At 42.4% G+C, this 16,453-nt stretch overlaps 1 protein-coding gene across 5 annotated transcripts in view; it reads right to left on the bottom strand.

Annotated features, from left to right (window-relative positions):
* The window catches only part of TNRC6C (trinucleotide repeat containing adaptor 6C), a 948,409-nt gene that overhangs the window by 383,303 nt on the left and 548,653 nt on the right, over window positions 1-16,453 (bottom strand). For all 5 annotated transcript variants that reach the window (XM_086930670.1, XM_086930667.1, XM_086930666.1 and 2 more), the window contains one exon: window positions 3,164-3,310. In XM_086930670.1, coding sequence (XP_086786796.1) covers window positions 3,164-3,310 — 147 coding nt within the window. The remainder of the gene's footprint in view (window positions 1-3,163; window positions 3,311-16,453) is intronic.

Below are 16,453 nucleotides of genomic sequence, written 5' to 3'. Positions count from 1 at the left end.
TCTTGTTTGAGCAGGTGCAAATGTTCTGGTGACAGTTTTTGAGAACGAGGTGGAATGTTTGGAGGATTGGTGGTAAGCTCCAGGTAATATCTATGTTGGATAATTCCTAGCACCCATTTGTCTGCTGTTATGCACTGCCGAATAGGGAGGAAATTTAGAAGACGTCCCCCGACAGGTGTTAAATGATCAGGTGGAATTATAGGTAAGTCACTGCTTGTTAGGGGAAGGGGAGTTGCGTGTGTGGAATCCTTGCCCCTACCTTTGCCGTGGTTTCCTCTGTATCCTCCTCTAAAGAAGACTCTTGTGGAGGAAGATCGATTATTGCCTTCATAAGAGGAAAAATTGGTGTCAGAGGATGTGGTCTTGGACCCCCCCCACGGTAAAAGGAGTGTTGAAAGGAGCCCCGGTTCGAAGGAGACTGTAGGGCTCCCATATTTTTAGCTACCTCAGTACCTTTTTTAATTTTCTCTAATGCCTGATACACTTCAAGCCTAAAGAGATGTTCTTTATCAAACTAAGTGTTTAAAATGAATTGCTGGACTTCAGGTTTGAAACCGGAAATTCCCAACCAGGCGCATCTCCTAAGTAACTCTATTGTTAATCTCTTTTCTCGAGCTGCAGTATTAGCAGCACTACGGCACATCTAATAGAGGAATTAGAGATGAGCTTTCCTTCCTTATTAAATCCTGTGCTTTAGCTTTGTGCTCATCTGGGAGATATTGGAGCAATTACTTCATTTCGTCCCAATGGGCTCTATCGTACCTTGCTAAGAGGGCCTGGGTGTTGGCAATGCACCAATGATTCGCCACCTGGGCAGCTATTAGTTTGCAGAGGCGTCTATTAATTTTGATTCCTTGTCTGGAGGGGGAGCATTCCCAGATGTTTGTGAATTAGCCCATTTACGGGACAACAAGGGAATCTATGGGTAACTGTCCCTTAATGAAGACTGGATCAGACGGAGCAGGCTTATACTTTTTAATCTATTAAGGGAGTAGGAATACAAGCACGAATATGGTCCCTAAAGATGTCATCAGCATGCCTCATCATACCTTTGAGCATAGGGAGAGTCTGACTAGACATGTGCAAACTACTCCGTTTCAAACAAGAAATCTTCTTCAAGGGATTCTCATTGTAGCTGTACACTGTGATATTGTGCATCTCTAGGAAGAAGTTTTAAATAATCTACATTGTCGTCATGAGGGGAAGGCTTTGCAGGGTAAAGGATGCCTGGATGCCAGGATGGAATGACCTTTCGGTGCGGAAGGTTCTGGCTCCGAAGCAGTTTTCAATTTCGGTGTTGAGGGTTTCGGCTCTGCAGCAATCTTCGGTTAACAGTTAAAAAGGTTTCGGCTCTGGTGCGGACTTTGGCTGACTCGATCCCTAGCTGGAAGGCTATGTTTGAGTTGGATTTCAGGGCATGCGGTATTCGTTACTCACCGGACCGTGGCCCTACGGTATGTCCTCTCCCATTTCAGAGTCAGATTCCAGCACGGATAAGTGCTGCTCTTCCTGTTCCTATTCAGCCCCTTGTGCATCGAATTATTCCAGCTCAGATCCTTCACCTAAGATGTCCGGCGTGCATTTGATGTTCTGGCTTTACATTTCACAAAGTCCAGCCTGGCGATAACAGAGTTTTCTTGGATCGGAATGACCTGCACCCGTCGCAGTCTTGTTGGTTGTGCCCCGAGGATAAGCACAAGTTGCACACTTTGTGCAAGTCGGCGTGGCACCAAGGACAGAATTTGATGAAGTCTGTTCCATCAACAACGAGGTGGACCGACGCAGTTAGGCCAGATGGCCTTCCACGAGTCTTCCAATAAAAATTGAAATTTTCTTCTACTGACATGATACCCAGAGAAGTGGGATACGCGTACAAAACAATAACAACGAGGGTAGAGTGGATTGAGCACCACGGGGAACCCGAAAGACTCTTTCAAACTGGAGCGCAGCCGAACCCGTCTGAACCAGATGGCGGAAAAACACAATCTAACAATGGAGTTGATGCCCATGTGCACTATCCCCTGAAAGAAAAAAAACTTGCAAGCATCCGGAACCAACACTAGAAGGCAGGAGGATGCAAAGCATGTGATCCAAAGCTCACATGCCTCACACTTATGTTTTCTCATAAAATACAAGGCGGATATTAAAGATTGTGACTTGTATGGGTCCTTTGAAACTTATCTAGGGTCTAGAAGCCCCTAACATTTTGTAGTGAAGATTATCTGGGAGTAAAAGATGAACACGTTGCCATTACGGTAATGACAGTCATGATATCTTGAGTTAAGCTGAGAGTGTTTACCAGCTGAGAACCACAAACAACTTTTTGGGGATTCTTCCTGTGCTCCCCCACATATTTAAAAGAGTCATACTGTAAATATAGTGGACATCAAAATATATGATGTGCTCGTTGAACAGGGACTCCAGGGCACGAATATCAGCATTTCAGATGCAGCGGGCATCAAAGTGTGAGGGGCCCAAAGGACACCAATTATGTCTATCTTTTACGACCCTAGCAAACACCAGGAGAGGATGGATGGATTGCTGAAACTTTACAGACACTCACCACAAGTCACAGACCCGGGTTGAATTCATCATTGTTCTTTAGCTATCTTGGCCACCCCAGTTCAGACGCAGCCATATGCAAATCAGTCTCGACCCTGTTCCTCATGGGACCAGTCCAGTCGGAACTGCTATGCCAGGTCTTCCTGGACAGAAATCAAGCATCCTGGGACCGGTTTCGGGGTAACCCCCCTTATCAGCCAGGCTAGCTTAAATCCAGTGGCAAAGTGAGCAAGGGACCCACGTCTGGGCATACTCTGCCAAATTAGGGTGAACAAGGTAAAGCCAAGGAGATGACAGACTGAGAGCTGAAACTTTACAGACACTCACCCCCAGTCACAGATCTGTGTTGAATCTATCATCGTTCTTTAGCTCACTTCGCCCCCCCCACTTCAGACCCAGCCATATGCAAACCAGTCTTGACCCTGTTCCTTATGGGAACAGTCCAGCCCGACTGGATGCTTGTTTACGGTCCAGAAAAGATTGTGATAACAGGAAAAGCCCACTTGCACAAAATGTCAACTTCATTTTAAGGTAATAACAGCTATATGTTGTAAATCCATTGAAAACATATGTTCCAAGTAGCGACAATTATGCCACTGACCTGAGGGGATAGAAACTGAGGCACTTGCGCACGAAGATTAGGCTGGGATGGGTTCAGAGGTTGAGCTGGCGGTTGCTGGGGTGGTTGCAAGGTCCTGCCTTGTGCTGCTCCGCTATTGCCAAACATACCCAGATTGCCACTTGGTATCTGCAAGAGAAAAGAGAAAAAGTAGTATTTGGTTGTCCTGAGAGTGAATGCTTTGTGTCTTTGAATTTGGTAGACAGCATATGTTCACCAACTTTTTCACTGCTCAAGAGTGGGCACTGGATATTCAGGTCAGCTATCCAGAAGGCTAAATATGCAGGCTCAGATTGGACACCTGCACTTTTCTGAAGTTATATTGATTGCTGTGGGAAGAAGTTATCTAATTTCAGTATTAGTTGCAAATCCTTACCTATTCAATCAATCTGTTGTTTTTATTAGGCGAGACTACTCACCAATAAGGGTCTCAAGGCGCTGGGGGTGCATTTTCCAGTCCATCAGGGAGGGGGTCTGTCGAAGAGCCTGGTTTTGAGGTTTCTCGCGCAGATGTGGAGCGATGTTGTCTGTCAGAGGTGGAGCAGAAGGGTGTTCCAGGCTCTGGCCGCGAGGAAGGAGAAGGAGCAGCCTCCCGATCTGGTATTTCAGGTGCGGGGGACCACAGTGTAGGAGAGCTGAGCAGATCGTAGGGTCCTTTGGGGTGCGTGGAAATTGAGTCGGCTGTTCAGATATGCTGGTCCGGTGTTGTGGAGGGCTTGTGTGCGTGAGTGAGCATCTTGTCGGTGACTCTGGCTTCGATGGAGAGCCAGTGGGGTGTGCGCAGGTGCCTGGAGATGTGGCAGTGTCTTGGCAGGTTGAGGACCAGTCTTGCGGAGGCGTTCTGGATGTTCTGTAGCTTGCGGGTGAGGTTTTTGTTTATTACGTCGTAGAGTGCTTTGCCTTAGTAGAGTCTGCTGGTGACCAGGATATGAGTGACAGACTTTGTGTTCGAGGGGGGATCCATTTTAAGTTCTTAAGTAGAAGGCTGAGGGTGTGGAAGCAGGAGGACGAGACCGAGTTGATCTGGCAGTGCATTTTGAGCTCGGAGCCCAGGATGATTCCCAGGTTGCGTGCGTGGTCCGTGGGAGTGGGTGGGTTTTTGAGGGCAGGGGGCCACCAGGTGTCATTCCATGCGTCGGTCTTTGGGTCAATGATGAGTACTTCTGTCTTGTTGGTGTTGAGTTGTAGGCAGCTGTTTTTCATCCATTTGGTGACGGCATCCATGCCTTCACGAAAGATGTGTCTGGCGGTGTTGGGTTCATTGGATAGGGAGAGGATGAGTTGGATGTCATCTGCGTATGACACGATGTTGAGTCCGTAAGTTCTGACGATGGGGGCGAGCAGAGCCATGTAAACGTTGAAGAGCGTAGGACTGAGGGAGGAGCCCTGGGGGTCGGTGTAGGGTCCAAGAGGAAAGGGGGAAGTGTGACCCGCTGCTCTCTGCCGGAAAGGAAGGAGCGGATCCATTTGAGGGCCTGGTCTTGGATCCCAGCGTCAAGGAGTCTGTGTATTAGGGTGCAGTGAGAGACTGTGTCGAACGCCACTCAGAGGTCGAGGAGGATGAGGGCTACCATTTGTCCTATTTCCAGTAGGGTGCGCATGTCGTCTGTTGCGGCGAGGGTGGTAGGCGGGGGTCGGGGTATATCATTTGTATACCAGCAACCTAAAAGTGACTTTGTGCCAGATGTACAAAAAGTAGGAATTGTGATTTCATATTTGCGATTTTTACCCATTGGGAAACCACAATTCCTAATGTAAGAAAACTTACCATTATTAAAAAGTGATTCCTGGTGGGTCGCAAATCGACCTACTTCATATATATTAATGATGCAAGTCACAGTTTATGAATCATTAGGAGTGATGGCCATTTTAGTTTATTTTTGAAGTGCTCTTAAAAAATATTTATTTTAACATTTGCAAATGGGAAGGGATCACAATGGTTTGTTTTCTACTTCCTTAGAGGGGTCAGTAAAAAAAACAAATGTTTTGCAAACTGAGTTTGGTTGTAAAACATTAATACATTGAGATTCAGTATTTGGAAGGGACACCCTAAGCACACCCCTTCGATTACTGAATCGGAATGTATTTGCAATTCCAAATTGTGATCTGGTAACATGTCACTGAATCTCAATTTGGCATTCATACATAGCAAAATGCTTCTTTGCGTTCATAAACAGGCTGAATCTGCAAATAAGCTTGTTTGTGACTGCAAAATAATTGTACACGTCTGGACCTTGGATCTATGTGACAATATGGAATAGAATAACAAAATTCTACAGTGGCGCACATACAGAGGAAAATTCACATGCCTTTACAAGGAATCGCGATAAGGGTGGTATTTGTAAACCCTAGTTATCTTTTCATGCCTATGTTCAGTACTGCTGGAACACAGAAAAAGGACTAACATTGGAAAACTGAACAGTTCACACATAAAAAAAATCTTTAGCCATATACCTACCAAAAGGCACATTTTGTTAATAAGCATTCAATCAAATAATTAAAATGAACAATGTAGGCTTAAACACTCTTTAAATAAAAAAAATTAAAATGGACAGAACAATAAAACACAGCTTTACAGAGATTTGAAATGGACCTGTTAATCTGGCGGTGGCAGCGCAAGGGGGGATGTAATGGCCTTTTGGGAGCACGGTGCTGTACACAATATATGGTTATGTGCATTTCTAAAGCGCACTATCAACAAAGAAGGTATCCTGGCACTGAGCAGGTATGGGCTTAGCCTTGCTGTGTTTGCAGCATGGTATAAACAGGTTAGCGATGTAACCATTTCTCAAATGCTGGATACATAACTGACAACAAATCTCAATGTTTCTAATCCCTTTAATTATGTCTAGGGAGCACCAGAGTGTCCTTTTCATATCTATTGAAAAAGTTGCACCTATATTGCTGTATAGGTGTCTCCCTGGGCACTGGGTTTGTAGGTGCTGCAGAAAACTGCCAAGTTCAATCAAAACAATTCCTGAATGCCAATATCAAAGTTTAGATTTCATTAATTATTCAGCATAAATCCATGTAAAGATGTCAATAAATTCTTGAATCTTCATTCCATGTGACCTTCACGGTCAGTAATGGGACCACTAATATTGATTTTGCACAACATTACTTCCCAATGCATTTCAGCATCAATGCCTTCTTCAGGGGAAATCTAAAATGCAAATCAAATGAAAACATCTTCATTGAAAGGGAAAAAGCCACTGGGGTGGGAGACACCTATACAGCAGTATAGGTGCAACTTGTTCATTAATTTTGATGTATTCCGGAGCGGGGAGTTAATTCTCGGAGCACTGACTACTCATTAACATATGGTTAAACCGCTAGCCGTGCATGATCACACCCATTGTCTTTTCATATCTAAGACATGAAGGGATCTTTGTCAGAGTGGAGAGATTTGGAGAAGTGATAAAGTTGTATACTAATTTACTGGGAAAATCTTAGAACACATTAAATAGGAACATTAGATGAGTTATTATAACACCCTTATTCTGATGGAAACACCATGTAGGGCCGTTTAGAGCACAGGGCCTGAATCTCACTAAAAACGTGCACTTGGAAACTAGAAAACACATTTCAAGAAAATTCCTGCTAACAAGATTTATTCTCGTCTCAAAGAATGACCATGAGCTCTGATGAAGCACTTCAATTCACAACAGGGAGCAGGCGATCTTACTTCAAAAAAGACTAAGACTTTTCAAAAGTGATTTCATTATTGAAATAAAAAGAAAGAGGCGTGGGACGCCATTACAAAACCATAATTGAATTAAAGTGAAAACTAAATGTTCCCAAATTTAAATGGCAATACCGTTTCTTTCTGGAACATAAAGGGGTCTATAATCCTCTACATATGCAAATTTCGCTGCATTTAAAAACTTACAATATTCCAGTGGATGGCTTTTCATCTTTCAGAATGTTCATACATTCTGGTGGCTCTTTTAAATGCTACATAAGAAGAATTTAGAAGCCAGATTACTCCCCTCGGTGAACATAAAAAATCATGGTGCTGAATTCTTCATTAAACTCTGGGCTGGTGATTCGTCCTGCGTCACAATGTTCTGTAGGTACCACTATTGAAAAAGGCATTTTTCTGAGCACTTGGGATTTATCTCGTCTTGGCCGATTTCAGCTTTATGCAATTTTGGAATCATGGGGATTGTTCCAAAGGCGAAGTCAAACATCCTTGGCAATCTCATAAACCCCTGGACAAGGTACAGACAGTGTGATTTCAGCCATTATTACAAAAAGCTGGATGCTTCCGCCAGTGATGAGAAACATCATTGAGACCCTTGTCGCAAAGATCCTATTGATGGCTTTCTGTTATAATTCTGCTTTCCACTTCACATTGTTCATTTAGAAACCTTGCAAAATTAATATATGTTAGAAAGATTCCGAAAACGTACCTTCGGCTTTCCTACAGAGGGTCCTCGATTTTGTTGCTTTTAAAAAAATATATATTTTGTTTAAGTACTGCACTGTAGTGTAGTCATTTTGTCCATATTACTTAATATCAAGTGACTTGTGATGAAAGGATCTGAATGTAAGGTGAACTACTCTGGGCTCTAGCGCTGGCTGGGTGATTGAATATGATACTCAACAGTAGGGAGAATTCATGAGAAAGACTTAACAGCTGTTACAAGTAGTCATTTGATATCTCAATTTCCCAGGCGATGACTCTACTAGTCTTTTTTCACACTTATGCAGAGGTCTCATATGAAGTCAAGCGTTGGATGAAATAAAATTGCAAGGAATGACTGTAGTGACTTCTCATAACTGACATACAGATCTAGACTTTAAAATGTCTGAAATTCCAGGTGGACTATATTACATGTCTTGGACTTTAGGAGCCAGTCATACAGATAAAGATAGACTAAAGTTTTATTCCTTTTGTATCTTGATGCTACAGATTCTAGACAGAATGGCACTACACTAAATTAAAAATACCAGTTATTCACCATGAGCCTTAGATTTTTCCCATGTTTCTGGGAAATACGGATGTGAACATATGGTTCTTTAAGATCTAAGCATCAAACTCTAACCCTGTGGAAGAAGCTGCATGAATATGTGGTGAAATACTCGCATCCTGATTTTTGCTTGTTTATTCCACTTTTTTTACGTTTTTAGAGCTATAACTGGCCTGTATTCTTTCTTTTGGTCTATTTTACACACTAAAGGTGCCTTGAGTAGATTTATTTATTCTTTCCAGTCATGGTCACATGTTTGATCCTCTGTTTTTCATGTAGCAGATGCGCATCCTGAATTAACTGGCTGTTTTGGCTGGAAGGTGGTCTGTTTGGAGATGTATTTCTTGCAGTAAATTCACTCTTCCAAATAATGGACAACACTCGCATCTACGGGAGCAGGTAACACGGACCACAAAGTGGGAAACATTATTTTGCCAAAGCTATGGAGCTTCATTGCAGACCATGATGGCTGCTTCCCTTCTATTCCGCTCTGTAGTCTCTTCTATTGTTTTTGAGGTCGTTGGAACTGCAACAGTCTAAGCTTGGTGTATTGATGAAAGTGGAGATAGCTACATCACCTTTCTAAAGACTGTGTATATTCATTTCCCTCACCAGGCTACAGCTACAAGAGTTTCAGATTGGGGATAGGACCTCTTAATTTCAGCCATGACATAACATGCAAACATTGAGGTCTAATAAAGCTGCCACAGAGCCTTCAGCATTGAAGACGTAGTTGGTTATGAGAGGCCTTCATTAAAGGAATCACATTTTTGCCACATAGTAGAAACCTCTGCTTTTATGGATACTTCTAATCGGGGATTCTTCACCTTCAGAACATATCCTTAGTAACCAGACCAGCTCTGGAGAATTTTAAAACAATGCTCCTGTGTGCCAGTATAAATAAACGTATTGCTACAGGTTGGAACTGCATCTAAATGCCCCCTCTTAGCACTGAATAACTGGTTACTTGCCCTTCGTAATGAGGCCTTGAAAAATCTGAAAACATAACCAGACCAACAGGTTTAGTGACTTGTATAACATACTTGACTTAACTGTAATGCGCATAACAAACTCATCTGAAATTGTGTGATCCCAGCCAAATATTTTATTTTCATTAAGTTGCCTTTTCTTCAACATATATAAGAGCACCTTCTGATATGTGATTTCAGCATGTATGTAGTACAAAAAAACTATTTGGTTTGGTAGACTAAACTTTTGGGCCATGTATAATAAAAATGTAGTCCACCTGTAGGGTACACATGACCCCTGACTTGCCTCTTAGTTCAATGATAGCAATGTCATCAGGGAGCGGTCAGGAATTTTACCGAGTTAGTATTTAAAAATCTCACATTGATTAAATATATTACTAAAGCATAATGAGGTAGTCCATTTAAGTGGCCACAAATTTTCCCACTGGCCACAAATGTCTCCACTGGCATGCAGCTTTACTAATAAAACTATATATCGTACAAATTATAATGTGTGGAAAGATGGTTTCAGCAAATATGTATCATTTGCAGAAAACCAAGTACTCTTGTTTTGATCCCATTAAAAATCCTGGTTTCCACCTCACTTCAGAAGTACAACAAAATGACTAATTAACTACTGAAATATACTTTGAAATATTTGTATAGTTTATTTACTAGCTATTTAGATGTGTGTCCAGAATGATTGTCCACTGGTACCTTACAAACTCCTCTAACTTTGCAATCAGAGAAAGTAATGTAAACACCAATCTCCAGGATAAAATAAGCAACAAATTGTAAGAAGACATAAGCTAATATTTGTCCTCTGCCATTAAACACTAATGAAGTGTTACTAATTGGGACCTAAGGATGAGACGGACAGTTGACTTAATATTCTCCATCTCTGTGATAGTCCCATGCTCAAGGGAGTTGAAGCTAATGAAATGCGTTTGGCTTTACAAACATTTCCTGAAATTTAATGTCAATTAATTAGCCTTATTTTTAAAAGTTGCTATTTTCTACTCTTCCTAAACCAGAAAAACAAAGCATTTCGCAATACTCCTTTAAAGAAAAAAAATCTTCTAGCAGTTGCAGTGGTATTTCTTATCAATCCATGTCTAAGATATCCTTATCAAGTTAATATAGATCACCTTTAGATTAACAGAAAGACAATTCTAATTTGACTGAATAATGCGCAGAAAAAGTTTTTACTTAATAATGTTGTGTTTTCCAACTAATTTTAATTGTAAAAAACCACTTGCGTTCCAACAGTACAATCCATTATGTACAACCATTACTGAGACAACAACCGCCCTTTGCCCCCCCTGCCCTCCCCCCCACACACAAGACATCACAGGAGGTGGCATCATTCATTTTTTGACAGCAGGGTCGATCACGTTTTAGGTTAAACTAACTATTTATCTTTATTAACCCCTTCCATGCTGATGACAGAACGGTTCCGTCATCAGCATCGGTTGAGCTGTGCTGATGACGGAACCGTTCCGTCATGACTCCGCCCGCGCAAGGCGGAGTCAGCACAGGCGGGGAATACGCCCCGCACGCAAGGGGTTAAAAACCAAGCCCACTTACTCATCATGTCAGAGGCAGTTTTAGTTTGAAATAGCTGGTTCAGTAAATTAAATCGCGAGAGTTGCATGGCTGCACACTGAGTTACAAGCAGCTAGGCACTGGAAATAATTTGCGGACACTTCTTAACCCTAATTGATGCAGCTACCATTATGAAATCCCTGCCATCATAAGAACTATGATAGCCCAAATCCATAGTGATGAACCATTAAATTCCCATTATCTAAACTGAATTTATTTCCTCATATTTGCAGATAGAGATCAGAGCTATGAGGAGAAGTTTGTGGGAAGAGAAGGCATGAGGCAAGAGAGTCTCCCTGAGCTCAGTCCTACGCTAAGGTGGTTGGCCACTTCATGCTCTTCAAAGAGGTCCGCTGCTATGCTGACAGAGCGGTACCAGCAAGTGGAGCATCCGTAATGTTGAAATCCTAGAGAAATCTGACTTATGTTACTACAAGTCCTGAAAAAAGCGCAGGGGCTTGTGCCTCGTTCCCAGTCCTTGAGGATGCCAAACATTGCTAAATTTCATTTTTGTTATGAGGCAAGAAAAGAATGAAAGCATAACGAGGCATGAAAAGAATGAAAGCATAACGAGGCAAGAAATGAATTAAAGCTTAACGCTTTGTTCATTTTTACATTTAACCAGTGCGCACGCGCCAGACTCTTTTTGAAGCGGAATCCATCAAGATGCTGAAATCACTACCCGATCAAGAACGGTAAAGATGGTAGCCCTGATTTCTGAACCATATTACTTGTTATAGACAAACTATACTGACCTACTGGCAAATCTAGGTTACTGTGCATAAACAAGTTAAAGTATATAAATGAGAATTTCATGCATTGTGGGCTCCTGAGTAACATGACTATATGCCTCGTTTTGGATCTTCCCCATTTACGTACGAAGCGTAATAAAGGCAATAAAATAGTTACATTTAGTCCTCTCATTAAAGGCTGGTGTCTATGCATCTTCAGTGCATCCCATCCGAAATGCTCAGGAATCCAGTCATGTTCAGTGATCTGAGCTTTATAGTATTGTATTGGGACAGGTCCCACTGGCCACTCTAAAGAGAGGGTTATATTGCCTTGGAGTTCTGGATTGTGGCTTCTCCTTGGCTGAAAATGTGTTCCATTACTTATTTCTCGGTCCCCTCCTACTTAGATCAGATCAACTTTTCTTTTGCTTCCTTTGCACATTTTGTAACTTATTGGTGAGATTAAAGAGCAAATGTAAGCTTTAGCGCCTCTGCTCTTCGTTCTGTACCATCGTCAAAACTGGATTTCCAATAGAAGGCCAAATTCGTTCAAACAAAAAGTGTTGATGGCATTTTCCCTGATTAATTTATGCCGATTATGCGGTCTTGCTAGACTTGACCCACCTAGGCCTTGAGTACCCAAGAGTAAAACAAGTATATTGATATCAAAATTATCGTGCAATAAATCTAGGTAAAACCCAAGTCATTGTTATGAGAAAAAGAAAATTTTCTTCAAATTAGAGTTAGACTTTCTCCTGCCTGCCGTTGCAGTCAGGACATGCTCTCAACTGCTTTTATTTTTTTTTACCAGTGTGAGCCATTCTTTAACCAGCACGCGCATTTCTTTATGTGTCCCTCACCATATTAATGTTTTTTTTTTTAAAGCATTGCAACGTCACGCTTTAACATTAAATATTACGGTATTAGTGAAAGCATGGCATGGGGCGCTTTTACTAATAAAAAAACATTTGTTTGTCACCTTAACAAATTTTTTTTTGTTGTAAAAGCGCCCCATACTGCGCTTTCACTTTAACCCTTTCGCTGCTGATGACGAGCTGGGCTCGTCATGGTGCACAGTGGTCGTGTGCTGATGACGAGCCCAGCTCGTCATTAATAAAGGAAAATAGCAATTTCCAGCACAGGCTGAAAATTGCCTTAGCAGCCAAGGTGTTAATAGTGGCCTCGCACCCTTTTTTTTTTTTTTTAGACGCGGGTCATCTAAAGAAAGGGGCGTGGCCACCATTAAAGTGAAAGCGCGGCATGGGGCGCTTTTACAAACAAGCATGTGCAATACAATAGGTCTCGCATTTGCGAGAGTTTAAGCCATTGGCATTGTAAATGACAATACCTTTTATTTATGTTTTAAAAACCAACACATAAATAACAAGCATTGGTATAGCCAATAGGTCTCGCTTTTGGTAGCTTATAAGTATTTAGTTAAGCAGCACAATATCCTTGGTGCAACAACATCAACTGTTGCATGGCTAAACACTTATAAGGTCCCAAAGGCGAGACCTATTGGCTATGCCAATGGTTGTTTAAATATAAGAGCTTTCCTCTTTAAGTTAAAAATTAGCGAGAAAGTGGACTAGATCGTGCAAGTTAGAGGTTTTTAAAAACAGTCCTAAATGGTCACAAAGCATACCTGGCATGATTCCTTTCTAATTAAGTTACATATCACATAGCGCCAGGATACCCTTTGGGTGACAGCTGCGCTCAACAAGTATCAATACATTACATTTACATTACATAGTTAACTGGATTGTTCGACATATATCAGCGCTGAATTTGCATGCTGGTCAAGCAATCCTTAATGATTTGTGATCAAAAGAGAGGGTTAGCTAGGTAATCTAAACAAGCAGCTAAGAGAACCAATAGTAAGAGCATTCATACCCTTCTCTGGTGTAAAATAAAAAATAAAAATCATTCACATGATTCTGTATTGGGGACTACAGATTAACTTCCTGTTACTACATCTACAGCTTCTGCAAAAAAAGTGTTAGTAATTTTGTCTCTAGAAAACAAGTTTAGTATTGCACTTGCCAAACAAGTCACTGACATTGTCCAGCACCAAGAAAACAGCAGAATGTTGCTAAAGACATTAAAACATTGTTACAGGAATCATGAGGGTAACCTGAATTCTAGAATCCGTCACCTCCACAAATGAACAGAATGAAGTGAGTGTGATTGAACAAACAGAAGGGCTTACATAAAGACCATAATCCTCTTTATATGTATGGAAAGTTTTTTTTTCTTAAAGCCTACGTCTAAAAGATACTAAAGTCTTCATCATCTGAGGCTTTCGATCTCAGTTTTGTGGATATGTGTGGTGTCTCTGGTCCTATATTAGTTTATATAGGGGTAGCGGTCTATTACAGGATCAAATAAAGGACATTGAAACTCCAACTGTCCACGATGTGACTTCGAAACTTCAGGTGGACGATTTGGCATTATAGAGAGTCATCGATCTACAACTATATATTATGCATGCCCTCACAATTCTCTTTTACTGCACAGTTGATCCTATGAATGAGCTGCACAAGGGAATAGGAGTCACTTAAAAGTATGCACAACACTATATCAAATTCTCCAGTCCCCTTCGATTTAATCTTAGTTTTAAAAAGTGCATTAACCTGCCATACGGTCACCCACTGTGCCCAAGTACCTTCATTAGTGGCACAGTACAAAATATACAAAATATACCAGACATTCATCACTCAAGCACTACCCTCGATACCCCCACCGCCCCATCTCAAAATGTTAAAATATCCAATATGTACTTGCTCCTACACCTGTCAGGAAAAACCATCCCAAACACCACTACAAAATGTGAAACAAAAGAAAAAATACCTATCTCCCCCGTCGTGCTTCCCAATAACCTCTGGAGATTCACTCTCCCTCTACACATTAAACCATGCTCTCAGCTCACCTTCATTGCAGAGAGCCAACACTGCAAAAGAGCAGCTGTCAGCGAGTCTTGCTATACTCTGTCAGGACAGGTCTGCACCACCCCTGTTGAGAGATCGGATGGTGAAGATTGCTTCCACTTCTATGTATATGGGCTACCACTGTTTTTTTTATTTTATTCTTAAAATCTGGTCATCCTACGATATGTGGATTACCCTGGTTACGCCACCAGTCTTGCCCATGATCCAATAACCACCATTACTACCTCTAGTTATGTATCTGCTACACTCGGATACCCACCCCCCGACCCCAACCCACACACAAACACAATTAGGTCCAGCTTTTTCCCAATTAACCCACTATATGGGGCTGTAATATTTTAAACTTATACTAGTAAATAATTAAAAGATATGCATGCGAGTGATTGAATAGCAGCTGTCATGGCAGACTTTCAGTGTGACGATGAGGATCATCTGGATTAAAATTGGCTCAATGGAGTTAGGGCAGACCCTATCTAATGCTCAACTGAGATTCATGGCTGTGATAAGCACTCTGTCTTAAAGTGAAAACCTAAAATCGTCATGAAAGCAGAGTTCACAAGTGAAAAAGACTGGGAGAGGTCACAGATGTATGCTTCAAATCAACTACACTTGGTGCAGGGAGACAACATATCTAAGCAAAAAATATTTTCAGTGTGCAACTTTTAAAAAGGTGAAAAATAAACAAAAAATGTAATGTTATGTTACTGCCATTTGCACAGCGCAACAGCTGCCCCAGCAAAGTGGCGTTGAGGCGCTGTCAGCAAAGCAACTACCACGGAGGGAAAGGCAGAGACTACACAATGGGGAATAGGTATGTTTTGGGACCCTCACCAGGTGCTGGCCAAGTGCACGGAGCTGGCGTGTGGGAATGTAGGGAGTGACTAGGTTGGCCAGAATACTAGGAGTGTTGAATTTCAGGGCTTTAAAAGTGATGCAAAGGTTCTTAAATTCAATTCTCCTAGCTACCGGCTGCCAATGTAGCCGAAGGATAGTGGCTGACACCGGGCAGGACCTGCGCAAGCCAATCAGCAATCTGGCTGCTGCGTTCTGTACCCGGCCTTATTTGCCCCGAAATACATAGAACAGGCATAATCCAATCTGGACATTATAGCTGCCTGAATGATAGTCTGGCCTGTCGGGGGGTAAAAAAAGAAACAGTAGGGGTCTAAGTCCCCATACAAGTACAAAGCAGGTCCCTGCTACCTTTTTGGTTTGAACTTGATAGCTGAGCGATAAGTCCAACCATACCCCCAGGTTTTTGACGGCTTGATTAGAAGGTGGGGCACTACCCAGGCTTTCTGGCCACCAAAGGTCACTCCATAGACACCTCTGATTTACTGGCATTCAGCTGGAGGCAGTTGGCAGTCATCCACTCAGCGACCACCGCCAAATTGCCCTGAAATTTCAGGGCATCCCTCTTGGTGTCGCTTGAGAGTGCCACCACCAGCTGAGTGTCGTCGGCATAGGAGACTATGGTCAGTCCCTGATTCTAGCCACCGCGGCCAGCGGTTGGAAATAGATTGAATAAAAGGGGACTGAGGGAGGAATCTTGTGGAACACCTTGTTTAATGGGGTGAATGCCTGAGACAAAAGGGGGAACACTAACCATAAATGACCTCTCACTGAGGAACAAAGTGAAACACTTCAAGGCCGAGCCAACAATCCCCGCCTCCTCCAGGCGTTGTAGCAGAATGGCATGGGACACTGTGTCAAACGCGACGCTGAGATCCAGAAGGATCAGCGCCGATGTTTGCCCAGCGTCCAGAGCAGACCAAAGATGTTCTGTCACAGCCAAGAGAGCTGACTTCGTGCTGTGACCAGGTCGAAACCCATTCTAGGAGGGGTCCAGCATGCTGAGAGGGGTGAGTTGACATGCGCCTCCGTGATCTTGGCTACCCACGGGAGTAGTGAAATGGGGCGATAGTTTTCGGGCTTGGCCGGATCCAACCGAGGTTTTTTAAGTATAGTTAGCACTGTGGCATGTTTCCACGCCTTGAGCATGATAGCGGTGGAAAGCGACATATCTGCTTCAAGGAGGGCATAATCG

Source organism: Lissotriton vulgaris, chromosome 7 (genome assembly GCF_964263255.1).
Source record: "Lissotriton vulgaris chromosome 7, aLisVul1.2, whole genome shotgun sequence".
Classification (NCBI taxonomy): Eukaryota; Metazoa; Chordata; class Amphibia; order Caudata; family Salamandridae; genus Lissotriton; species Lissotriton vulgaris.
The sequence above is the reverse complement of the archived record's forward strand: the minus strand, read 5'-3'. Positions and strand labels throughout refer to the sequence as shown.